The 25300-nt window shown below is 50.0% G+C and overlaps 11 protein-coding genes across 11 annotated transcripts; 6 read left to right on the top strand and 5 right to left on the bottom strand.

Moving 5' to 3' along the window:
• Positions 1-776: 776 nt before the first annotated feature.
• Positions 777-1649, top strand: N7500_001818 (LOG family protein; the record flags this gene model as incomplete). Its single annotated transcript, XM_056672964.1, has 2 exons — positions 777-817; positions 965-1649. 2 exons carry the CDS (start codon positions 777-779, stop codon positions 1647-1649), a joined length of 726 nt encoding a protein of 241 aa, XP_056536483.1.
• A 248-nt stretch (positions 1650-1897) lies between these two features.
• Positions 1898-2800, bottom strand: pre5 (proteasome core particle subunit alpha 6; the record flags this gene model as incomplete). The annotated part of the gene is made up of 3 exons (XM_056672963.1): positions 1898-2521; positions 2592-2703; positions 2763-2800. 3 exons carry the CDS (start codon positions 2798-2800, stop codon positions 1898-1900), a joined length of 774 nt encoding a protein of 257 aa, XP_056536482.1.
• Positions 2801-2962: 162 nt separating this feature from the next.
• On the top strand, positions 2963-3167 carry N7500_001816 (uncharacterized protein; the record flags this gene model as incomplete). Its single annotated transcript, XM_056672962.1, is given in 2 exon segments — positions 2963-3014; positions 3031-3167. The coding sequence occupies 2 exon segments, from the start codon at positions 2963-2965 to the stop codon at positions 3165-3167; spliced, it is 189 nt and encodes a 62-aa protein (XP_056536481.1).
• A 33-nt stretch (positions 3168-3200) lies between these two features.
• N7500_001815 (Vps55 family protein) lies at positions 3201-3791 on the top strand (the record flags this gene model as incomplete). The annotated part of the gene is made up of 3 exons (XM_056672961.1): positions 3201-3239; positions 3296-3509; positions 3658-3791. The coding sequence occupies 3 exons, from the start codon at positions 3201-3203 to the stop codon at positions 3789-3791; spliced, it is 387 nt and encodes a 128-aa protein (XP_056536480.1).
• A 476-nt stretch (positions 3792-4267) lies between these two features.
• On the top strand, positions 4268-5747 carry N7500_001814 (uncharacterized protein; the record flags this gene model as incomplete). The annotated part of the gene is made up of 2 exons (XM_056672960.1): positions 4268-4319; positions 4369-5747. The coding sequence occupies 2 exons, from the start codon at positions 4268-4270 to the stop codon at positions 5745-5747; spliced, it is 1431 nt and encodes a 476-aa protein (XP_056536479.1).
• A 366-nt stretch (positions 5748-6113) lies between these two features.
• N7500_001813 (UPF0220 family protein) lies at positions 6114-6965 on the bottom strand (the record flags this gene model as incomplete). Its single annotated transcript, XM_056672959.1, has 4 exons — positions 6114-6177; positions 6254-6351; positions 6434-6694; positions 6867-6965. The coding sequence occupies 4 exons, from the start codon at positions 6963-6965 to the stop codon at positions 6114-6116; spliced, it is 522 nt and encodes a 173-aa protein (XP_056536478.1).
• A 710-nt stretch (positions 6966-7675) lies between these two features.
• fes1 (Hsp70 nucleotide exchange factor FES1) lies at positions 7676-8384 on the bottom strand (the record flags this gene model as incomplete). The annotated part of the gene is made up of 2 exons (XM_056672958.1): positions 7676-7921; positions 7983-8384. The coding sequence occupies 2 exons, from the start codon at positions 8382-8384 to the stop codon at positions 7676-7678; spliced, it is 648 nt and encodes a 215-aa protein (XP_056536477.1).
• Positions 8385-10121: 1737 nt separating this feature from the next.
• On the top strand, positions 10122-11859 carry act1 (actin; the record flags this gene model as incomplete). Its single annotated transcript, XM_056672957.1, has 6 exons — positions 10122-10128; positions 10236-10266; positions 10468-10523; positions 10666-10696; positions 10793-11564; positions 11629-11859. The coding sequence occupies 6 exons, from the start codon at positions 10122-10124 to the stop codon at positions 11857-11859; spliced, it is 1128 nt and encodes a 375-aa protein (XP_056536476.1).
• Positions 11860-13468: 1609 nt separating this feature from the next.
• ade1 (bifunctional aminoimidazole ribotide synthase/glycinamide ribotide synthase) lies at positions 13469-16053 on the bottom strand (the record flags this gene model as incomplete). Its single annotated transcript, XM_056672956.1, has 3 exons — positions 13469-15072; positions 15126-15653; positions 15777-16053. 3 exons carry the CDS (start codon positions 16051-16053, stop codon positions 13469-13471), a joined length of 2409 nt encoding a protein of 802 aa, XP_056536475.1.
• Positions 16054-16850: 797 nt separating this feature from the next.
• N7500_001809 (Pet127 family protein) lies at positions 16851-19898 on the top strand (the record flags this gene model as incomplete). Its single annotated transcript, XM_056672955.1, has 4 exons — positions 16851-17048; positions 17107-17962; positions 18019-18082; positions 18134-19898. The coding sequence occupies 4 exons, from the start codon at positions 16851-16853 to the stop codon at positions 19896-19898; spliced, it is 2883 nt and encodes a 960-aa protein (XP_056536474.1).
• Positions 19899-20765: 867 nt separating this feature from the next.
• Positions 20766-24650, bottom strand: N7500_001808 (uncharacterized protein; the record flags this gene model as incomplete). The annotated part of the gene is made up of 1 exon (XM_056672954.1): positions 20766-24650. The coding sequence occupies one exon, from the start codon at positions 24648-24650 to the stop codon at positions 20766-20768; it is 3885 nt and encodes a 1294-aa protein (XP_056536473.1).
• Positions 24651-25300: the final 650 nt, after the last annotated feature.

Below are 25300 nucleotides of genomic sequence, written 5' to 3'. Positions count from 1 at the left end.
ATGAAGTGCATATTATCTTTTCAGTAAGAACAAGAAGAGCATGTTGCCCAAAGCGGTGGCCTTCAAAGGATATACTAAACTAAAATGGTAAGCCACAAGTTTATGTTCCCAGCTTAGAGCTATTGTCAATTTTTGATTACTTGCCACTACTTCATTAATACCTCATAGTTGGAGGTCATATTAGCTTTTCATACACATCATTGAAGCAGTTACTTTGATGTTCTCCAATGTCTCAAACGTCGAGGATACAAGATATTCGGAGGTTAAATAACGTGGGCGGAGTGCACGACAAAGATATATAATTCCAAGATTAGCCAAGAAATGGCTCTACCTTATTCGAATCACAACTAGCATGAGTCTTACACAAAATTATATAGATGTAATAGCTGGTAGTGAATGCCTGTTCTCTTGTATAAAGCCTGGTCGTTGTCCACATGCTGAACCTCGTAGCCATGTCCAGTCCGAATTCCCTTTCGAACTTGAAGTGGCTGGACTCTCGCAAAAACCTCCAATCCGATTCTAACATAGAAAATAGATAGAGTTATTGCTCTGTAAATTGTTGCCTACGTTATCAGTACCTCGAGCAAAGTTGGAGTCCACCTGCCCAGGTGGGCAACCCTGACGTTGTACTTATCTCTTATCGGAGCTCGGAGTGGGGGGGGGATTTTGGGTACCTGTTTCGTCCCAGCGTCCTCTCCGATCATCCTCTCTTCCTCTGACAGCGATTTCAAGACCTCTTGCTTCTTTGCATACTCAAACCCCAATTATATATCAACATGGCAGACTCGGAGACCAAACCCGCCGTTGTCTGTGTATTGTGAGTCATACACCCACCTGGGCACTTTCGAGGTTACCACACCAGATCGCCTAATCTGGCGCATGTAACCCCCCCAACCCATATTTCCCATCTACCTCACACTTCCCTGAAATGTTGAACTAACAAACCCTCCCATTGGATCCTTAGCTGCGGCTCCGTACCTGGCAACAACCCAGTACACATGGAAGCGGCCCGAACCCTCGCCGAAGAATTCCACAAGCACAACGTGAAACTAGTCTATGGTGGTGGCACAACAGGCCTCATGGGTGAATTAGCGCGCGCGCTAGTCGCACTCTCGGGTCCGAAAGCCGTGCATGGCATCATCCCACGCGCACTAGTCAAAATCGCAACCGTCGGCAGCATGCGCGGGCACCATGAAGGACAGCCCAGTGCCGAAGGACCTGGCAAAGCTGCCGAGCGGGTGATTGATGCTGATGACGCTGATGGAATACCCGAGTCGGAGTACGGTGTTACCACCATTGTGCCCGACATGCACACGCGCAAGCGTATGATGGCGGAGAAGGTCCTTGAGGGCGGACCCGGGTCTGGGTTTGTTTCGCTGGCTGGTGGGTTCGGAACTATTGAGGAGGTTATGGAGATGACGACGTGGAATCAGTTGGGGATCCATAAGGTTGGTGTTGTATTGTTGAATATCAATGGATACTGGGATGGGTTGTTGGCTTGGGTGCGCAATGCTGTGCAGGAGGGATATATCAGTGCTAGTAATGGGGAGATTCTTGCGGAGGCCAAGGAGGTTTCTGAGGTCTGGCCGAAGTTGCTTGCTTATCAGGTCAGCAATGGGCGCATGCAGTTGAACTGGGGAGAAGAGTGAAACTTCTTTGTTTGATCATCAAACAAACGGGGGCATTTTCGAATATAGATGTCGCCGCATCCGTTTCGGGTTTTTTTTTTCGGATTTCAGTGGGAAACTTCTGTGTACATATGAACATACACAAGTAGATCATTTGTTAGAGCCTTATGAATTGATGATTGAATAACTGAGGTTATTGGACGCAAACACAAGACAAAGCATAATCAGGATTTCATGTCTATGCGAATCATTAAACCAAATCAAAACAATTATGAATCAACCTCCATGGACTCGCCCTCGGCACCAGCGGACTCACGCTGCTCCAGCACCTCAAGCAGGGCAGCCGTGTCCTGGCCCTCGTACAGCTTGAAGCTCTCCTTCTTGCCATTAGTCACACCAACAACACCAACAGAAGTATTGTCGACCGTAAGCTCCTTATCCTGAGACAGCGTCTCCTTTAGCGCGCTCAAACCATGCTGGATCAGTTCGTCGCGACTGCAGTCCTGGAACTTATCGAGGTTCCGCTCCAAATACGTACGCGCCATCTGCGAGCGGGCACCGATGGCACAAGCAAGCATCTCGTGTGTCAGCCCGGAAGGCTGGAACTCGAACAGATGCGGGCCAGCCTCGTCAACACCGGCAACCAACAGACCCACACCGTACGGCCGTTTCCCGTAGTGCTGGGTGTTGGTCTGCGCGCGGTCGCCGATCTGGGCAACGATTCTGTCCAGGGGGATGGGCCGGCCGTAGGTCATCTTCGATCCGAGGGACTGCTGCTTCATGAAGTTTGAGAGGACGCGAGCGTCTGATGCGAGGCCGGCGATGGCGATCGCCATGTGCGAGTCGATCTCGATGATTTTCTTCTGATACGAGGAAAGCTCTTCTGCGTTGCGCTAGAGGGTACCCAGATGTTAGTTTTGACGGTTCGGTCTGTTCGTTCTCTGTTGTAGTAGGTCTGCGAACCTTGAGTCCAACTAGCACGGCATGTGTCTTATTCACCAATCCCACGACAACGGATCCTTGCTTCACTGCTTCCTGTGCATATTCCACTTGAAATATCCGACCCTGTGGAGAGCTGGGATCCTTCGAGTTAGCATCTGATGAATCCGAGGGAGGTCGGGTACCTGGTCTTACAAGGTGACGGCATCGTTGTCGTAATTGTTTCTGAACATCGTAGCGGATAGGGTTGAATGGATATCAAAGCAAACAGAGGAAGTGGTTTCTTGTTGATAAAGAAAGATTCAGAAACAACAACTCAAGAATCCGAGGGAAATACGGTGATGGAGGGAGAATGGGGGAGCTGGAGCAGGCAGTAAAGTGACGCGGTGTGAAGCATGAGCTGTTGGTGCCTGAGGCCACAATATCCAGTGACCTTCAGGCGCCAACGTCACTCATTCTTGAGCTCATCTCCAGCTTATCGCTGTACTGTCCTTCTTTGATATCCTGTACTCGGCCAATGGGGCAGTAATTCTTGGTCTGTTCTTGATCTTGTCGCCTGGATTCACCCAGTTCAATAAGTCCTACCCCTCCCACCTTTAGTCTCATCGAACGGGCTTCGGCGTCTCCGCAATCATGGCCGCTGGACTCAAGACCATCATCGCGCTCTCCTTTGTACGCTTCCTTTATATGTTTGCCTGGCTTCAAGATATCTCCTAACATCTGACCAGGTTCTCGCAATTGGCTTCCTCCTCGTGATTCTCTCTTCCGCGCTATGGCACCGGTATTGGCCGCTGCTGGTGGTCGGCATCTATGTTGTTGCGCCGCTTCCCAACTGGATCTGCCAACGATGCGCAAACCCAGATGATTTTATGGACAGCTCGAGCAACTCTGCAATGGACTTTGGACGGTTCATGACCGGATTTTTGGTTCTTACTGGTATCGGTACGTCGTTGGTTCTGTCAACAATACCCACTCTTGTGGGACATATCATTCCTGAATGGTAGACTCTTGGTGCCTAGACCATAATATCGCTATATTAATTGTCTTATATCGCACTATTGATCAATATTCAGCTGACCTCTCCCCCTAGCACTTCCTATCGTCCTCGCCCACAGCGGTGCAATCGAGATCCCAGCGATGATCATGTCCATTTTTGGAGGCCTATTGATTTATGGCACCATTATCAGCTTCTCAATGTTCTTCCAGGAGCAGGAAGAATTCTGATCGCCTAGACTGGATGAGGCGCGGGGCTACCAAGGGCTATACTGTAAGTCAGTTGGCCTCGCAGCACCTGGCCTTCTTTATGATGATAACCGTTTTTCTACTGTTTCTTTTGATTTCAGCGTATGCTTGATATGCTTTGTATGAGTGATTTGGTGAGGGTGTGCCTCACTACAAATGGCGATGGCTCCAACACCTGGCTGTGCTACTCTAGGTGTACTATAACCCAATGGATATAGAAATTTATTCTGAAAACCGAGGAATGTAAATCTACATAGCTTTTGAAAGTATCCACAATTATTTTCGAACCGATTCATTTGGTCTGATCTATGAAATGATCCACGTGACCGCGCGCGGATTTGGCGCGTCTGCAGAGATTCGGAGTTAACAGCAGATCAGTTTAGAAACAACACAACTAAACAAAATTGATATCACTATGCTAAATACATGAGACCTTTCTCCGGGATCCAGATAACAAAATGAATATCTGGACAGGATCTATTCCTCTCAGCCCGGACTCCAAGTTAGAAGGTAAACCACACGCGTATCTCATCTTATCCTTCACTGACCACCTTACAAGGGCTTCGGCTGGTCGATCCGAATTCCTACTGGCAGTCTGAGTTATCGAAAGAATCCCAGCTCAATCTCCGCAGCTTCGTCAATCCAGCACTTATCCCACTTCATGCCCGAGCTGGTCCAAACCTTGAGCTACACACGTCCCACGCGGGGACATCAAAATGGCTCCAAAGGAAGTTGACAGGCGCCCTCTGGCTGAATGAAGAAGATCCAACACTCCAGCAATCTCTGCAGTGCCCAGTTGGTCTGCTGGTCAGCGTCGAAGGCAATACTAAGTCAGGCAACACAGCCCCAACAAGCCTATTAGTCTACGGAGTGCTATCCAGCGCAGCATCATGCACACGTCCACCCACCCCACCTCATTCATCCCCCTCCGACATCCCAAGTCACATCAACACATCACGACGTGCTCCCTATGAACTCAGAATCTACGCCGCACCACTATCAACTTCACGACTCATCCAGGCCCAGGCCTACCCATCTCCACCCCCCTCCAACCCAAACCAACCTATCGCCAACCCGCACTGCGCAGAGTTCCTACCGGACATAAGCTCCCCCAGCCCCAAGCGTAAGAGAGTAGCAACACTCTTTGAAGTTGCCGCGCAGCACCACCGCCGCGTCCGCCAGCGAGGCGGCGAAGCCGTCTCACAGCTAATGGCACCTTCACGACCTCTCTCCTCATCACAGAACCTGCAAACGCTACGTATCAAGCGCGAGCCCGAAGAAGACGGCCCCTCCCTCCCATCTCTCGACCGGATCGTCTCGCACCGTTCTCGATCCGTCTCTATCGGGGCAGGCCTTCATCGCCCAGGCAGTGTGCGCGGACGCGCAACGCCAGCCCTTAACGCCGACCCGCAAAAGCGTGCTCCAACGCCGAACCCGTTCTTGGATTCTGGTCTGCGCCGTGGACCACAGATGTCGCAAGGCCAGGGCCCGTCATCTCTTTCGTTCTCAGAGGAAAAACCAGTCTCTACCCCAGGCTCGCCGGCTAAGGATCCAGATACAGTGATTGCGGAGAACAAGAATCTCATCACGCGCACAATCTTGACCTGTATGCGTCTGTATGGATTCCACCGTGCAAATCCGAATATGCGCTCTGCGTCCATGAGCAAGCCGTCAGTGGGTGTTGGTGCGGAACCCGAGCCTGATGTCTCGGGTACGATGCCGGCGCCGGAAGCTATACGCGCTGAAACGCCTGCTCCGGGTACCGCTGCGGATGATGATGAGTTCAAGGCTATGTATCATGCGACGTATAAAGCTGCTGCTTTTGCGCTCCGTCGGTATTTGAAGCAGATGCCGGGCGTGGCGCCTTCGGTCTTGGAGAAGGAGAAAGCTATGACTTGTATCGATGAATTGCTGAGATTGTTCTGCGAGGATCACTGAAGGGTGTTGCAAAACAACGGAGGTGATGGTGATTTTTACGATTTGATGAATGCATATCTGGGTTTTAGCGTTTGAAGGGCGGCTCAGGGCCTTGTTTTCTCTATGCATAATTTCAATGATACTTTCCTCGATAATGTTTAACTCTACCGTTTACTATAGAATACCAATGATATTCTCAATATCTCGAGGACAATAAGTACTCTCAATTTAAAGCCAGCGAAGCGTAAAAGAAATGCAAATAAATTCATGCTAAAGCGCCAATCCCAGCCAAAGGTGCGGAGGCATACAATGCATTCCGGCAAAAAGTCATCACACCAAGATCGAATAGAATACAGAAAGACAAGTTATAGATCGAAAAATCCCGACTCACAGTGCGAGATTGTAAGTGTAGTCATCTTCAATGTTCTGAGATACCCAGAGAACGATCGAGCTATAACAGGAATAGCAATGTCAGTATATAAGTACGGCTTCACATCAAATGAAATCAAACTAAACATAACACATACCTGAGCATGACAAGACCGTTCGCCACAATATTAGCAATTCCAAAGTAGAGCGTCTGGATAGGATAATCCTTGATGAGGTACTTGAGGACCATAACCGTCTACGGATAAACGAGTCAGCAAAGCCCGCCAATACATACCACCCACGGGGTAAACGCAGCAGAAAAGAGAACACAAACATACCACACTCCCTGCCAGTCCACCAGCAAGCAGCGCAAAGCCCAAAAACAGCACAAATCTCGCCTTCCACGCAACCCCGCTCCCGCTGTAACTAAAGCTATCAGCCTGCAGCCGGCTCTTCTCAATCGAGTTGATAACCAGCATTCCGAGCGCAGAGCAGATACCCGGGATCCAGTCGACAAATTTGATATGCACGTCTGAGCCGTTGCGCGGGCTGCGTGAGAATGACGCGACGTCGATTAGAAAGAAGAAGCCTGCTGCGAACTATGGTAAGAGTGAGTTGTTAGCTTTGAATTCTTCTACTTTGCCTTTGACTGAAGGACACGTATGATTCAATTCCATTTCGTTCTGCTTTGGATTTGAAGGCTTTGAGCTTGGGTCATCGCGACGAGCGACCCCGGAAGATGGTGGAGGTGGAGGTGGATCGGGTGCTTACCAGTGCGCCTGCGACGTAGACGCCGCCATTGCGGACGGCAGAGTTATTCAGCCACTCGGGCTTGGAGAAGCGGAAGAGTCGGTTGCTTGAGCTGTCCATTTTTGGGATGTGTGGGGGATGGGATCTTGGTTGAGGGGATGTTGCTGGGGAGAGCTGGAGTCTAATGACGATGTCTGGGTGGAGAAATGTTGTTCCGCTATATCTATGAATATCATCAACCAAGGGAAACATCAGCTCTAATTGTAGTAAATTGATCTCCGCCTTTCATTGGTATATGTCAAATAATGAGCTATGGTACAATGTACATTGCACTCTTCGGATCATACTGCCACAGCCAAATTAACAGTCCAAATCAGACACATCATATATAGGCTCCGAAATGGATACACAGCTACAGATATGTATCCGCAATTGACATTGACAGTCGAATTCGCGGTTGTATTGATCTAAGACAAGAGCCGCTGGGTATTCACAATTCAAATATAGGCTTAGGCCACAAAAAAGCCAGGTTGCCAGATATGCTGATGCAATCCTCAGGCAACCAAATAACCAGAAACCAGTGCAGAACCATTTCGGGTATTTGCACGTCAAATGATCGCAGGCATTCCCAAGCACTGAAGCCTGGCGTCGTCATCACAGCGCTCAACACAGTTGTAGTAACAGCATAGTTGCCTGTCGCACTGCAAACGCCAACTCTTGGCACGACACAAGGCTGGTCCCAAAGGATGGACTCGCATTCAGTGGGTATCTTGCTGCCTCTGTCTTTGTGTGTATTCGTACTCTTACAGTCCAGTCACAGCTGTGTTTTTTCATGCAGAGGCATCGACCGGATGGGAGCGTAGCTTATCCATGATAGCATCAATGCCGTCCATGTCGGCGGCGTCGGTCTTGTCAGTGGGGTAGCCCTCTGGAAGACTCTTGTTCAGCGCATCCAAGGCGGGCTGGTGGTTACGGACTGCAGAGGAAATGGCGTAAATGGCCTTCTTGCGGTTTGCGGGGTTGGTCTCTGTTGTGGCGAGGTTGACGAGGGTAGGAATCTCGTTTAGGAGAACGAGCTGGTGGATGCGTTAGTATTGCGATGATCACACTTGACAGATCAATTGGAGTTTTTCATACCTGTTCTTGTGCTTTGGGGTTGTTCTGCACAGCTGTCCCCACACACCAGGCCGCATAACGTCTGATCTCAGCCTCATCGTGCTTGAGGAGCTCGACAAGCGGCTTCCACAAGTTGAGCGGGATGAGGTTGTTCGCATTGTCAATTCCCTCAATCAGCTGCTCAAAGTTGTCGAATGCGATCAACTTGTTCTCCAGATCAGACTCGTTATCGTGCACGACCTCCATGGCGGCCCGCATCAGGTCAGCCTCAGAAGGACCGCCAAAGAGTGTGTTGATCATCTGCGGGGTCAGGGTTGAGGCAGCTGCTGGGGCATTAGGGGCGCTGCCCTCACCCTCGGCGCCTACAGATGCCTGGGAGTTGGCGACACTCCATTTGAGGAGCTTGTTCATTTCGGGGTCCATGGTGGGCTGGCGGGGTAATTGTATTGTCAGGGTGGGGGTATTGTCTCTGGGGGAGGCTTAAGAAGAGAAGAAGAGGAGAGTATGAAGAGAGAATGTCACAAGTCAAAAACCGATTTATTGTGTATGTCACGGTAATGTTGCAGTCACGATCTCTTCTTCCAATACTTTTCTACTGGGAAAAATCCCGCTGACATAATCTGACGTTTCCGGAGGCCTCTGGGTGATTCGCACGGCGACCAGCGGGTTCGATCATGTGACTCTGTCCCAAACCCTTCGAAAAGGGAACTAAACTCATCGTAGACTACATAATACAATTCGAGACCGTGCAATTTCCCTAGAAGATAATGGTGTTGCACGCACTGATATAAGAGAGGTATATCACAAAAGCCACAAACTCCATGATCCTCGTCCCAAATCGTTGAGCTACAAACTGATTCGAGTCTTGGCCCATGTAATGTATTCTCGATTGGCAAGTTCTCTAGTCCCGTCTTGGAAATCTTCAAAATACAAAGATGTAAAAGCAAGTCCGATTTTGCTTCGGCTCCAATAATGAAGGCTCCTAATAGGGGTATAAGATTTTGAATGCGTGGAACCGTTGAGCGGATAGCTCGGTGGGCCTAGCCATCAGAACTCGAGATCTAGACAACCGATGGGGGCACCGCTTGAGAATTCAACAGCGACAGGAATAATTAGGCCCTCGTATGCGAATGGTAGTGATATATCATAATAGGGTTATGGCTTTTCAGACAGTTGACAGAACATAAAAGCTTCGAATGTTCCAGAACCTGGCTATCAAAGTTGAGTGCCAAGATATATTCCAAGGGGCTTAAAGTTGAGCTTTGAAGAACATTTGTTGCCAATGAGGTCAAATGGCATTCTCTGCAGAGATCACCAACGTGGGCTGACACAGTCTCTTCTGTCAAATCAGGAGATCATAAGATATATAGACAAAGTCAGGGGTGGTGAGGTACGTGGAAAAGAGTGCCCAGGTGTACTTCTTCCCATATCACGTGGCACCACCTTACCGCCTCATGATTGCAACAGGCTTAGTTTTCCTCTTAGACCAAGGGAAATGGCGGTAACGATAACTTGTGCAGCCTGACAGCCAGTCTGGGAATCTCAGATAGCCGTATTATCCCGTACGCTCTTATCCACTTCCAATAACCTTGGAACCGGTGTCTACCCCAAGAAGTGAAGTCTGGGTCCGGTGTGTCCTATACTTAGAACATCTGCGCCACTGGAAGGAGAATTTAGCAGCCTTGCCGGGGCACTTGGAATACAATTGTATATCTGCCTGCTTTGCCACCGTCATTGTAATCATTGTAATACAAGTAACCACTAAAATCACTAACCCGGTCAAGGTACGTGTTCACCCCCCGTACCCAGAAGGGTCTGGGAGGCTCCCAAGATTTGTCCACGCAATGCTTTAGGTAGACAAGATTGAAGGAATCAAAGACAGTGAGATTTCCATACTGAAAATAGTTCTGCCTTATTCTCATTTATATCTATTGAAAAGAGAAGAAAGCCCAAAACCTGTAGATCAGAGGGGGTCAAAAGAGAACAGGGGCCTCAGGCAGCGCACAATCCCAGCCATCACAAACCCCTCTCCACTCTTCTCGCTCACTCTCTTCCTTCTTCCCTTCTCCCCTAATCCCAACTATATCCCCCCTCTAACCTCATTCCATCTTTCTTTTCTTTTTCCCCTTTTCCCCCAGTTTCCTTGTTTAATCCGTCACAATGGAGGGTATGTTATTCTCGATGTGGCCACATCAGCAGCTTCCCCGGAAGCCGCCCCCCCTGCTCAGCTTCGAACCTTGCGAATAAGAAACTAACCCATATATCTCATTATAGAAGAAGTTGCTGCTCTCGTTATCGACAATGGGTATGTGCTATGCTTTTCCTCGGAGATTCTGGCGTGTGTTTGGGCCTGGTCGTTGAACCAGCCCGGTCGCGGTCGTCGCCACCCCTAATTCACCACGACGGCGGATGGAATCCATCTCAATGGCTTTCCACACCCCTCCACAACTGCCAGCTGGTGCTTCAAAGTCTACAAGAACTACGATACTGATGATTTGCGATGTAGTTCGGGTATGTGTAAGGCCGGTTTCGCCGGTGACGACGCACCACGAGCTGTCTTCCGTAAGTTCAACCCCACAGAATATGACACCCCTCCCATGCGAAGCCCGCCATCCCACCAACCCTTGCGTCGGATGGCTTTTTCTCTCCTTTGCCTGGGAATAGCCTTGAATCTAGTGATCAAATAACTGACAAAATTTCACAGCCTCAATTGTCGGTCGTCCCCGTCACCATGGGTAAATAATCCCCCCTTTTTTGCTCATTTTGACTGTATACGTTGTATGCAGTCAATTTGATTCGCAATGAGGCAAAATGTACTAACATAGGCGCAGTATCATGATTGGTATGGGTCAGAAGGACTCCTACGTTGGTGATGAGGCACAGTCCAAGCGTGGTATCCTCACGCTCCGTTACCCCATTGAGCACGGTGTTGTCACCAACTGGGACGACATGGAGAAGATCTGGCACCACACCTTCTACAACGAGCTCCGCGTTGCCCCCGAAGAGCACCCCATTCTCTTGACCGAAGCTCCTATCAACCCCAAGTCCAACCGTGAGAAGATGACCCAGATCGTGTTCGAGACCTTCAACGCACCCGCTTTCTACGTCTCCATCCAGGCCGTTCTGTCCCTGTACGCCTCCGGTCGTACCACTGGTATCGTTCTCGACTCCGGTGACGGTGTCACCCACGTTGTCCCCATCTACGAGGGTTTCTCTCTGCCCCACGCTATCTCGCGTGTCGACATGGCTGGCCGTGATTTGACCGATTACCTGATGAAGATCCTCGCTGAGCGTGGTTACACTTTCTCCACCACCGCCGAGCGTGAAATTGTCCGTGACATCAAGGAGAAGCTTTGCTACGTCGCCCTCGACTTCGAGCAGGAGATCCAGACCGCTTCCCAGAGCTCCAGCCTCGAGAAGTCCTACGAGCTTCCCGATGGACAGGTCATCACTATTGGCAACGAGCGCTTCCGTGCTCCCGAGGCTCTGTTCCAGCCTAACGTTCTTGGCCTCGAGTCTGGCGGTATCCACGTCACCACCTTCAACTCCATCATGAAGTGTGATGTTGATGTTCGTAAGGATCTGTACGGCAACATTGTCATGGTAAGAAAAGCCTCCAGAGTTTGGTCTTTCACAAGATTCCCACTAACATGTACCTCTTTTCTAGTCTGGTGGTACCACCATGTACCCCGGTATCTCCGACCGTATGCAGAAGGAGATCACTGCTCTTGCTCCTTCTTCCATGAAGGTCAAGATCATCGCTCCCCCCGAGCGCAAGTACTCCGTCTGGATCGGTGGATCCATCCTGGCCTCCCTGTCGACCTTCCAGCAGATGTGGATCTCCAAGCAGGAATACGACGAGAGCGGTCCTTCCATCGTTCACCGCAAGTGCTTCTAAGCTTCTTGCAGCACTTTACTACTCGTATTCGCTCGTACTTTCCTGGTGTATCAAAAAGCAGGATGGAGGCACTGGTGGATTGCAAGCGTTGTTGGACTCGCATTATCAGCGGATAGCCTGAAAATGGAATCTCGATTTTAGTGGAATAGAGTCGGTCGTTTTCTTTTTGTTACTCTTTACCTTACTCTTTACCTCGATCTCTCTATCCATCCATCTCTGCTTTGAGACATTTTATTACCTTTACAACTCTCCGTTTTTTCTTCATTCATTCGAATCCGTTGTCCGTCCACCTCTCTGATTGTTTTGCCTGAACGGGTATCTGGCGTTACGCCGACAATGGTCTACCTGTAGGGCGAGGATGTATATGGAGTTGGTTGGCTAAAGGGCCTAGGTTGCGTTTTTCTTTCCTCTCAACGTCTTCTCCAAGGTCTATGTCTTTGTTTTAGCCCTCGTTATCATCAACTAAATTGCCTGCCTTTTTCCGTAGTTGTGAACGTGACGTTGACTTCAAGCCTTCCACTGGATTCTAACATTCTCGATAGAGGCTGTTGATCAATCCAATGCTTTTTGTTGAATCATGTCTCTATGATTTAGAGCAACTACATTGTGACTATTCAAGAAACATTGTATGTCTTGCCTGTATATGAGATCCTTATCATAACCGATATATGTTAATCATTCCAATACAAATACCATGCATTACATATATGAGCAATCTGGAGTAGGAAATAATTAGGTACAGCGACCTTGAATGTGTAATCCCTCCTTTTACTTCGCCACGAATCCTTAGGGCTACTAGATCTAATATCGTACGTCAATCCTTCTATTAATATTCTCTTCTGCTTTCCCGATTGCGTTAGAGCGAGAGGGATAGGGAGAGAGGAAATGGGCTGGGACGACGTTACCAGCTTGAGAGTATGTTGGATTGTTAACTTTATAGGAAAATAGAAAATCCCATGTGTCATAAAGGGTATATTGGTAACAGACTATATCTATATAGTCGTTCCAAATCGCGAAGAAAATAACCTCTCACCGGGAGGCGTCGTTGTTACTCAGCTGCTATCCTTGCCAGAAGTGAGGTTTAATTTGTTTCTAAAGTAGTGATGGCGTAGGTTGGAGAGGAACAGGATTGGGGCGGTAGATAGGAGGTTAGGATTCTAGGAAAAGGTGAGGACCAGATGGTGATAGTGTAGAATCAGTGAGCCAAATTTCTGCTCTGGGGGGGTCTGGATGTTTGGAAGGAGGACTAGGAATGACAAGATAAAGGGAGTTGCCCTAATTGATGCAGAGAAGATTGGAACATCTCAAATCGGAATTGCAGCGCACGTCTGGTATATACATAAATGAATCCTGTTAAAACAATATATCACGCATCATGTAGAAAAACCGGCATTAGTTCGGGACACATCCAAAAAGCCCTATATTATGATAGGCAGCCCCAGCAAAGAAGAAAGATGGGGAATACGAAGAAACCAGAAAAAGAAACAGTAACAAAAAAAATCTATAAGATAGATAACCCAGGCAAATCATTTTCTCCATCCATATATAAAAAGCATCACGCATCAACATCACCATCAATATAAAAAATTTAAAGTCCAGATCGTAGAAATTACGAAGACCAAGACTCAAGTCCAGACAGAACACAGCCCTCTTCACCCTCGCCGCGAGCACGCAGCTCACCAACGCGGTAAACAGACTCACCAGCAGCCTCGAAGGTCTGACGGATAGCAGCCTCGGAGGCAGGGTCGACGGCAATGATCATACCAACACCACAGTTGAAGGCACGAGCCATCTCGACAGAGGAGACATTACCAGCACGCTGGAGCCAAGTGAAGACGGAAGGCTGGGCCCAGGTGCTAACGTCAACCTGAGCAGTGAGGGTATCGGGGAGCATGCGGGGGATGTTCTCAGTGAGACCACCACCGGTGATGTGAGCAAGACCCTTGATGGCAGCACCGTGGGTGTTCAGTGCGCTGAGGATGGACTTGACGTAGATGCGGGTCGGGGTGAGGAGGGCACGGCCGACGGAGACGCCGGCGTCGAGACCGGGCATGGAGAAAGGTGCGGGGTCGGTGTAGCTCAGGCCAGCACGCTCGACGATCTTACGGACGAGAGAGTAGCCGTTGGAGTGGGGGCCGGACGAGCCGAGGGCGAGAAGAACATCGCCGGAGCGCATGTTTTCTGTGTGCGGGAGGATGGCACGAGCGTTGTCGCCCGTGGTGTTGATAGCGCCGACAGCGGCACCGACGGCATCGTAGGAGTCGTCGACGAAGAGGCCGGGCATCTCGGCGGTCTCGCCACCGATCAGGGCGCAGCCGGCTTGGACACAGCCCTCGGCAACACCGGTGACGAAGGCCGCAGCCGTGGGCACGTCAAGGTGACCGCAAGAGTAGCAGTCCAGGAAGAAGAGGGGCTCGGCACCTTGGACGACGAGATCGTTGACGTTCATAGCGACGAGATCGATACCGACGGTGTCATGGATGCCGATTGAGTGGGCGATCTTGAGCTTAGTGCCGACTCCGTCAATGGCTCCAATTAGGGTTGGGGAGTGAGGGTGGTAGGCGGAGTTGGCAGCGGCCAGGGAGAAGAGGCCACCGAAGCCGCCAATGACGGCGTCAGTACCGGGGCGCTTAGTACGGCGAACAGAGCTCTTGATTTGGTTGACAAGCTCGTTGCCGGCATCGATGGAGACACCGGCTTGGGCGTAGGTGAGCGAGGTGCTGGCGGTCTGGCGGAACGCGCGGTGGGCAATGTCCTTGCGGTAGAACATGTCCTCGAAGCTGATGGTCTTGATACCTTCGTAGCTCTTAGCGACGGCCTCCTCAAGGGTTGAGGCGGTAGCCGTGGAGGCGATTACACGGCCCCCAGCTGTTTGCAACTCGGTGCCGGACAAAGCTGTGCCAGCGTGGAAAATCAGGGTTCCAGCGGGCTCGGGGGCCAGAGTGATGGGCTTGCCCTTGGCATAGGCGTTAGGGTAGCCACCAGCGACAGCAATGACGGTGGTGGAGAAGTTGGGCTCGATCTTGATCGAGACACCGTCCAGCCAGTGGTCAGCACAGGCCACCATGATTTGTGCAAGATCGGTGTCCTTGCTGAGCAGAGGCAGCAGAGTCTGAGTCTCGGGGTCTCCGCCGCGGACATTGTATTCAAGGACCTTTGGTCCGTTCTTGGTCATCATGAGACCGGTGAACAAGATACCAACGAAGGGGAAGCCTGGAAAGGATTAGCAACATGCTTTGGGGATGTATATTCTAATGAAAACGTACCGTCCTTTCGCATTCCGTCAACGGAGGGCTGAATGATGGTCCGGTCAATCTCTTCCACAACCTCCTTCGGCGCGATGCGGGTAGGCGCGTAGCAACCCATGCCACCGGTGTTGGGGCCTTGATCGCCATCGAAGATGCGTTTGTGGTCTTGCGCCGGAGGAAGCGAGCGGATAGTATAACCGTCACTGAAAGTGAGGATACTCAACTCATCACCCTCCAAGCACTCCTCAATCACGACCTCGTCACCAGCCTTGCCGAACTGGTGGTCTACCATCATTTCCTTCAAGGCCTTGTGGGCCTCCTCTTTGGTGGTAGGCATGATCACACCCTTACCACCAGCCAGTCCATCAGCCTTGATCACGACATTGTGTGATACAGAGTCAAGGTAGCGACGTGCGGACTCGTAGTCAGAGAAGTTACCGAACTCGGCGGTGGGGATCTGGTGGCGTTGCATGAAGTCCTTGGAGAAGGTCTTGGAGCCCTCCATGCGGGCAGCAGCCTTGGAGGGGCCGAAGCAGCGAATTCCAACTAGTTTTAGGAGACATTGTTAGAATAATTGAAAGGAATTGGTGTCAAGGACATGAGGGGGAAAAACGAGGTATGAAAAAAAAAAAAACACAGAAAAGAAAAGAAAAGTGGCATGTGACTCACCAGCCTGGAAATAACCCTGGATGCCATCAACGAGAGGTGCCTCGGGGCCTGGCACCACGAGGTTCACCTGATTCTTCTGTGCGAATGCCACGAGGCCTGGGTAGTCGTTGCCCTTGATATTGGCATTGGTGATCTTGCTATTGCCCCGGGCTGTGCCACCGTTTCCGGGAGCGACATAAATGATGTCGACCAAGGGAGATTCGCTCAGCTTCCAGGCAAAAGCATGCTCACGGCCACCATTGCCAACAATGAGGATGCGCAATTGTTCGGAGGCCATGGTTGGGAGCAGGGTCTCGACTAAGGTGATGTTAGCAAGTACTTAGGAAACCCCCGCGGGGTATGTAGGTAGTGCCCCTCCTCAAGGAAAGTGAGTCATATAGCAACGGGATGGAGTGAACAATCGTAAAAGACTCGTAATAATAAAAGAGGACCAGCAGCTTACTTACCTCAAGGAGACCTAATAAGCAAAGTCGACTTGTATGCGGGAATGGAGAGTCCAAAGATGTTAAAGTTTATTCAACTTTTTTTTCTGCCCTCCGGCTGGGTGTTTCTCCGACCCCAGAAATCTACCCTTTCTCGGCCGGTGATGTTCCTTATGGGAATTTTGTATATGTACGGAATATATAATGATGAATTGAATCGAATTGGCAGTTCGTTGCTTTATGTCTTATATCATATTAGATGGGAGTATAGGATAAGGATTATAATTGCAATACTCTTAAGTATAAGTCTCAAAGAACATTGATTTTGTACATATTTTATGATATTGTTATCTCATAACACCAAAATACACTCTTTGTTGAAATATAAAACATCTCAAAGAACTAATATCTAACGCTCGATTCCTCTGTTCCTCTCTATGGACCAGATTTTCTGGATATAGATGGATTGCCTCAGGCGTCAAGATAACAAAGCGGTGACTCCAATCTTCCGGCAGAAAAAAAAATCCGGAGAGGCAATTCACCCGGTGGCTTATTGACGGCTTTCTTGAATTCTCCGAATTCTCGTCTCGAACCGCATTTCGGAGACTGCATTCCTACCCTTCCCCAAATAATCCCTCGACCGTCGACCTGAATGCTTCGGACCTCTTTGCGGTCTGTCTCAGGCCCTGCAAGCCGACATGTTTGTCTCTCCTGTTTAACTCGCCCTGGTGCGCTCGGATTGCGCCAGTTTCATCGCATATCTCCACTACGCACCGATTCAGGCGAAATTAGACCGGAAGTGAAGTCATTCGACGCGTCGATCGAACCTCCAGCACCGCTGCCGCCCAATGTATGCCCTTCATTCCAAATCACAACCTGAGAACAAATACTAACACAGTGTGCAATAGGGTCAGGCTCCAGAGACTAAAGATGCCGCTTCTTCTGAACCCCAGAAATCCTCGAGGCCGCCTAGAGATTCGCCGAGAGTACTCACTGCTGCTGCATGGGCTCAGATGAGTAATTCACAACGGAACAATTACAAATACAGGCACCATGCGTTGTACAACAAGTTCAAGCGGTCAATGATCGCCGATAGAGAAATGACCCTCAAGGAAGCAGTGGAGCTAGAAATCGCGCAGGCGAAAGCAACAGAGCAAGAAGCAGCACCATTAGAGGCCACACCGCTGGAGACCGCACCGCTCAAGGCCGCCATGTCGGAGGCCGCACTATCAGAGGCAACCCCGTCGCAGGAAGCTCCATCAGAAGCAGCTCGGGTGGAAGCAGAAAAAATAAAGGCATTGCAACAGAAGATGACGGCAACCCAATTGGAAGCTGCACGAGAAAGAAAGGCCAAATTCAAGGCGGAGAAAGCCAAACATGAGTCTAAAATGATGAAGGAAAAGCAAAAGCAAAAGCAAAAAGAAAAAGAAATGGAGAAGGAGAAGGAGAAGGAGAAGGGGAAGGGGAAAGAGAAGGAAAGCCAACTTGGAGCCGAGGTTGCAACAGATGGCTTATCAGACATGCCTGCGATCAGTGAACCCAAGAAGACGCTCAACTTGGAGTCCGCTAGCAATGTGGTGGCCCAAATATTGGAAACCGGCACCACGAACAGTATCACCAGCCCGAATAAACCGTCTACCGAGGCCGAGAGGGAGAAGGAGGAACAGGAGGAGCCGAAGCAGGCCCCTCATCCTCTTCATAAACACGTTACGTCTAGGGACCGCGGGTCTCTTAGCTCAAAGGACCGGGACCTGCAATTGAAAGGTGAGTCTTGAGCTATGACATCAGTGTGTTGAATTTGGGCTAATTTTATACTCAAGAGGTGCGTACCCCCATGCCTCCTGTCCCACGCGTCGCCTTTGGTCTCGACCGAGTGCTTTTCAAGTGAGTCATTGAGGATACCCTATTATTGATCGATATACTAAGAGTCGACAGCCCCGGTGTCTATCAGCTACGTGACCCTCGGTCTCTTGTCTATAACTTCGATCCCTACTTAGACCAGATCATGCCGGTGTCGGAATTTGACTTCGATACCTTGAAGCCATACGTCACCTCCTCTAAAGATGTGACGGCTTGCGAAATGACCAAGAAACTTGACAAGAAGTACTATGGCTCGTCGTCGAGCATGACTTCAGTTCTCTCTCATTTCCATTATCTTCTGTCCGCGTGGCGACCTGTCGACACTTCCAGACTTACTCAAAGTTACGGAGATCCTCTACGCTCCTTCACCCGTCTCCTTCGAGCGCCGACTGCCATGTTCCTCCGTTATAATGAGAAGGAGGATATTTACGCCATTGATGCCGATAAGGAATACGACACGGCTAATATCCTTATGCACCTGGGCAAGTCAATGGAGAAGCAACTCACACTGCCAAAGGAGAAGTTTGAACGCTACCGCCGTAGCGATGCGAACAAGATCACTGCCGAGGAAGAAGCAAGCGTTCCGGAGTCATACCACTATAGCACCATAGGCAAGTTCCTTATGCGATCGCAACTCGACGCCTATGATCCAAGACTGCCAGGTACTGGCATGTTCGACTTGAAAACACGTGCGGTGGTTTCGATCCGCATGGAACCTGTGGAGCACAAGCGTGGGATGGGCTACGAGATCAGACGCCGCTTTGGCAAGTGGGAGTCTTATGAACGCGAATACTTTGATATGATCCGCGCCGCCTTCCTCAAGTATTCCCTTCAGGTACGCGTTGGCCGCATGGACGGCATCTTCGTCGCATATCATAACGTCGAACGCATCTTCGGATTCCAATACATCACCCTTGAAGAGATGGATGAGGCCTTACACGGCCAGAACAACACAGAACTCGGAGACACGGAATTCGAACTGAGTCTCGGCCTGTGGGAGAAGATTCTGGACAAGGCAACGGCGAGATACCCCAAGCAGTCCCTGCGCTTCCACTTTGAGACCTGCGACGGTCCTACCCCCTACATGCACATCATCGCCCAGCCCGTGACGAACGAGCAAATCGACGCCATCCAGTCAAAGAATCAATCTCAAGTCGATGCCATCACGGAACGCCTCTTCTATCCGGATCGGTTCGATAACAGCGAGACTACGGACTCAGCCGAACCCGAACCCGAACCCGAACCCGAAGCTGAACTCTCTCCAAAAGAAAATACCGAAGCCGAAGCCGAAGCAGACAAGAAGACCGAGGCGAAATCCCTTGGCGATTCCCTCGCCGACGCTCTCTTCCCAATAGAACCCACCGACAATACCGCAGAGCAAGGCGCCGAGTCGGAACTCGATACCTCATTCGAGCTCCCCGGCCTCAACACAGACTCCAAGCCCGAAGCCAAGCCCAAAACTAAAAAAGCCAAATTCGTGCCCAATCCCAGCCTATCCACCGAATACGACGAGAACCTTCTTGCTATGACACTTACCATAAATAACAAGGTGAACGGAGTTCCAGTGCAGCGGCCGGGATACTTCACCAAGTCTGACAAATGGACGATTGATTACGAGCTCGGCGAGATTAGTGTGGAGCAGGGTAATACTGTTCTGCAGGCGGTCAAGAAGCGTCGCAATACTCTTCTGAGAAAGAACGTGCAAGATCACTCGAATGACTTTTTCATGAATTTGCAAAAGCTCACTGACAAAGGACGTGCTTGGCGGAAGCGTTTGAATAAGATTGATCGTGACCGTGGAATTCTTGTTTATAAGGATTCTTGTGATATGGATGTCTAGGTCTTGGTATGGACATATGGAGGGTTGGGGGATGAGATTGGAATCCCTGTTGTAAAGTATTAGATTAATTCCTCTCTCGCATTTTTCCTGTACTGTATATTTAGATAGTTTAGGTATACATTCGTGGCGTTGTTTCATTACATAGTTGGACTGGATGCGTTCTAGGGTCGGGTTGGATACATATTTTGGGTGTTCAATGATGTAAAACTATCATTATATTTTATACCGTCTATCATGCAACTCTCCAGAGGTACATCTCAACTACAAAGTCTTGAAATGATTAAATGGAAAGGAACAATGGTGTTTTCATGTCTATCCAGAAAGTATTCAAGCCAGAGCGAGCAACAAGCGCAAAGAAAACACCACAATGAATAGCAAACAACCCTAAGCCCTTACACCAATAAACATTAATGCACGCAAGCCATTAGGCCGCAAAATGAGGACGAGGCCTTCCAACAAGAGTAAGAGAGCAGAAAACAGGCACAATCAAACGGATAGCAGGATATCGATTGCGTTGGTAAGAGATGTTGAAATATGTAATTGAAAATGAGTAATGAGCATGGAACGCCTGAAGAATGCGGTGTTTCTGTAAAAAGAAATTGGAACGCCAGGGTATCAGTGCCGACTGGCCGGTTTGGAGAAATGGGATATTGGATGTGGGGCGGGTCAATGAGTTATGAGTTAATGAGTAAGACCAAATATGATTCACAGGGAGGAGAAGAAAAAGAAGAAGAGAGTAGGAATATGCAATCGAAGCCTGGTTGGTCGTATATATGTACTGTAAGAGCCAGGCTTCGTTTCGTGTTGGGGTGTGGAGAATTTTGTACAAGGTAGAAAAGGAAAGTATCTTGGTGGGGGTGAGGAATGCTACTGGAGCTCTCCCAAGTCGACCTTTGGTGGTGCCCAGTCGAGCTGAGGCGGCTTGTCACTGTTGATATACACATGCGAGGGACGCACTCCATCCGCACGGCGACGTTCCCTCATCGCGGTGCCGCTGAGGAAGCCTCTTAGGGTTGACGAAGCGACGCCGTAGGCGCTTCGCGTACTGCCGGCACCTATGGAGGCGTTGCTGGAAGAACTGCGTGCGCTGCGGACGCTCTCGGCCTTCTGGACTGCTGGGGGCACAGCCGGGACGGGTATAGCCAGGCGAGAGGTTGAGGTTGAAGAACCGTGACTGGATGGAACGAACTGGGCAGGAGCGGCTGTGTGGGGGCGACGGGTATCAGATGGAAGGCGCTTTGGTTGTATAGAAGTGGATTCGATGTTCGAAGAGGTATGGGATAGAGTGTCGGATGTCTCTGAGAGTCGGGTGGCAGCAGGAGACTCGTCTGGCAGTGAGGACGCTTGGACCTCATCTGCCGACACGGAAACGTCGAATTTAAGATTGTCAAGCATCGTGCCCAGGCTCGCTGCTGTTCCGGGCCGTCCATCGCTAGCATCATCATCGATTTCCTCAATCCCATGGGCAATGTTGTAGTTGCGGCGGAGGTATCGATGAAGCCGGGCGACTTCTGAATCCCATCTCTCATTCAGAGATTGCAAGACTAGTTCAACGTTGTGGTTGGCAAACGGAGAGTGTTCCATGGCCGAAGCAACGCTAGGTGGCGGTGCCTTGCTCAATCTGTGCCCTTGCCCCCCTTGGCCAACGCTCATCGCTGCATACAGAGAGCGACGGACCGAGTTTGCGGTGGAGGCTTGGCTGCTGTTACTAGACTCCCATCGAACATGATCCACCTCTCGGCGTACTTTATCCAAGGATAGCGTTCGATCCCGGTCCATGCAAGAGAGAGTGAGAAGGGAGCGGTTGCACCGAAGGCCGTTGACCAACACCGTAAATGATTGCAGATTGATATCATTGTTCTCACAGTGCACCTCGCGCAGCGAATCATTCTCCTCTAAGACAGAGGCAAGCGTATTCGCACCTTGAAGACCGAGTTTCTGGTGCTCAATTCTCAGGACCTTTAGGGAATTGTTCTTCTTCAGGCCAGTCAGCGCTAGATTGAGGCCAATGCCGAAGCGTGCAACATCAAGATGCGCATTGTCACCGCTGATGTCCAAAGCCTCAAGAGTCTCATTCTCCTCGAGCATCACCTGCAACGATCGGCAGGTCTCAGGGCTAGCATCATATGGGAGGGAGGCCTTTGAGATATCCAGGAACTTAAGGGTGCTGTTATTTCGAAGTGAATTTACCATTTGACGGAAATGGTCTTCTTTCTTGAAATCAATCATGCGCATTGACAGATGCGAGGGGGTTTTGTTCTTCGCAATAGCATTGAAAATATGAGAGCAGCCATTGTCAAGGCGGTTATCGTTGACATGCAGATGGAGGCTGCGCGGGGCATCAGGTCCAAGGGACATCGAGTGCATAAACATAGCCACATCTTCTCCAGTCAGACCACACTGATCAAGACGAATCACCCGAAGGTTACGGGAACGATCGCTAGCCAGGTAAGTAGCAATGGCATCCACAGTCTCGCGATTCAAAGCCGTCCGACTGAGAGCCAGCTCTTCGAGTCGCCAGTTGAACAGCATTTCAGCCGTGATGAGCGGGTCGGCACCAGACGTCCGTGAGATGCGCGATAAGTTGATTTTGCGGATTTGTCCGAAGTAGCCGATGTACTGCTGGAGTACATCGGGATTCAACCGGCCCTGCACGCCCGATATGTTGATCGCCTCGAGAGTGGATTCCTGTGCAACCAGCGTGGACAGAAGAAGGTCTAGATCATGCACGGATAATCCACAGTCCCCGACCTCCAAAGCTCGCAGATGACTACGCCTTTGCGAAGCCGCATCGACAAGATAGTCCAGATCCGACTCACCCAGCTTGATGCCGTTGAGTACGACCCAATCCACGCTGGTCAGTTCTCGACGGCACACGGGGAAGATCGCTTCTGGAATCCCACAGCCTGGATCGCGAGTACCCTTATCGAGAGTTGGTGTCGGTATGCGTGTAAGGCAGTAAGAGAAGTCTAGTCGGCGCAGCCACTTGCTCTTCAAGGCTAATGCTCGCACCTCTTGCGATAGGACAGTCAGATTCGCCTGACCTGGAATGTGCACGAAGGCGCCACCTCGATCAAGATGGACATCAGGATCCACCCCATGAATATCACGAAGGCCCTGCAATGCATCGAGATTGATCCCACGGAACGAGATTGACCGGAAGAATTCATTATAGCGAAGTGCGCGCATGACTGCAATGAGTTCTAAAGCGGTGTACCGGGCTGTTTTTGGTGAAGCAGGCTTCAGGAGACGGAAGCATGGAGCATCCTCGCATTCCTGGTCGATTGTGTATCGAATATTCGATGTGTCGATATCATAACTGGCGGAGTAGGCGACCAGCGTTCGGTCGAAGCACCCATAATCTTCATCTAAAGCAACAGGTGGGAAGTTGTCGTCATTTTGCAGTTCTTTCGGGACAACGAACTCGTACGGCTGCCTTATCCACAATGGACGGAGATATTCAGTATGTTGTCGGATCCAGCAAGCGACTTCAACAGAATGAACGGAGGCCAGGAAAACATTGAATGATTTCTTGAGAGGAACCCTGAATGTCAGATGCAGGCTATCGTCACCGTACTCCATCGACAACCCAGTCAGGTTCATGAGACCAAACGAAGTACCAGATTCCCAATCTGACAGGGATACAACTGATGATCGATTGGTTGTCTTCTGCATCGGCAGCAGATGAAGCTTGTGCGCGCCAATGGCAAGATAGCAGCCCGTGGGCGACAATTTGGTCAGGTCGTCAGAGGAAGAGCGGGTGATTGACTTGCTGGAGGCGATTTGGATGACTCGGAACATGCGGAACACCTCCGGGTCGTAATCTCGCTCGTGTTCCAGCATGCGCGTTACATACTCAATTGAACCCCTGCTAAACGGCATTGGACAATTTGCTCTAGCCATCTGAGCGGCTTGGCGAATGCCCACCATCCAAAGGTTCAATTCTTGTAGATCAGATGTCTGCATTTGAACCAATGTAGCTTTGTGTGTGCGCTCATCGAGATAGGCCACTTCGACCGATGGGGATAATCGTGCATCCTCCAGCATATAGACCGCAATTATGCTGTTTAATGGGATTCCAGCAGATGAATCTCCAGTCGCCATTAATTGCATGTCCTGCAGAGAAGTGACTGAAGCCACCGATTGGCGATGGACAGCCGGAGCTTTGGCATAAGAAGCGGGGATAGCACCAAAGACATCGGCAGCTTTCCCCTGGTTCTTGAATCGAATGAGGTGCGTATCCGTAAGGACCAAATATTGACTCTTTTTCCTCCACATGCCTCCAGTTGTCTGCACTTCCCCATGGTGGAGGATCGCAGATGACCAGATCCCATTTCGGGGACTGGCCATGGTTTGCTCATCCGCCATCGAGCCAACGGAGGCACTTATAGGTTCATCATCCTCCCATGAATGCAATGACTTCAGAGATCCAAACACTGAGGTTCGCTTTTTCTGCAGCGATTTTCTCCGCGGGCGAGGGGTTTCAATGACGGGGGTGGATGCTGACAAGCCAGCGGTATCGGAGCCTGCTGTCCCAGGGCGACGGTTGTTCGATCCATCGGACCCTCTGTTGGGGCTGTGAGACCGACCAAAGAAGCCAGAATTCCGTCGGGTTTTCTTGTCCCGGGTCAATGTATCATCTGAGGGTGTTCGGTCATGGAGTGGAGGTCGGATGGAGGTTGATATTGTGAGAGATGGGCTGAACACGCTCAGGCTCTTTCTTCGTTGTCGTTTGCCGATGATTTCAGCCATGTCGGGTTCGGAACGAGTGGCACAGAAGGGAATTGCGTAAGGTAGAAAGAGTCGCGGCGCGAGTGTACAGAGAAAGTAGATCTCATTGACGACCTCAACGTCGTTCGTACTAGATCAATTAGCTTGACTGGTCATGGCGGGCAATATGGAACGGAGAAAGAATGAGGGGAAAACACATACTGCAGATTGTCACAGCGCCATGAGAAGCAATTAGCACTAAAAAGCCAGGAAAAATCTTCCGGTCCAAGTCAGACCAGCGATTTTCTACCTGGAGTAGCTCCCGGTTCTGTCAACAATGATGGTTGCGGAAGGAATCCACAATATCAGCGAAGAAGGCTGTGATTTGATAGGTCTAGATAGCTTGCGGAAGGGAAATGAAAACAGTGAATTCACAGGGATAACCCTCTCAATATGTTGTAGGGAGGGAAAAAGGAGGAATGAGGATAGAGAAATGGACGGATGCAGTCCAACTGTAACGATCAAGAGATGTTTCAGCTGGATTATATTTTATTTTATTTTTCCCTTTCGATTCTCTAGCCTTAATTTGATTATGAAATATTAATAAAATTCTTTAGCGGTTAAACTTGTTTATATTTTAAACTATTAAATTAAATCTGTTCAATCTGCCCGCTTATTTACACCCAAAATGC

The sequence above is a fragment of the Penicillium coprophilum genome, assembly GCF_028826855.1.
Source record: "Penicillium coprophilum strain IBT 35676 chromosome Unknown utg000002l_segment0_segment0, whole genome shotgun sequence".
Lineage (NCBI taxonomy): Eukaryota > Fungi > Ascomycota > Eurotiomycetes > Eurotiales > Aspergillaceae > Penicillium > Penicillium coprophilum.
The sequence above is the reverse complement of the archived record's forward strand: the minus strand, read 5'-3'. Positions and strand labels throughout refer to the sequence as shown.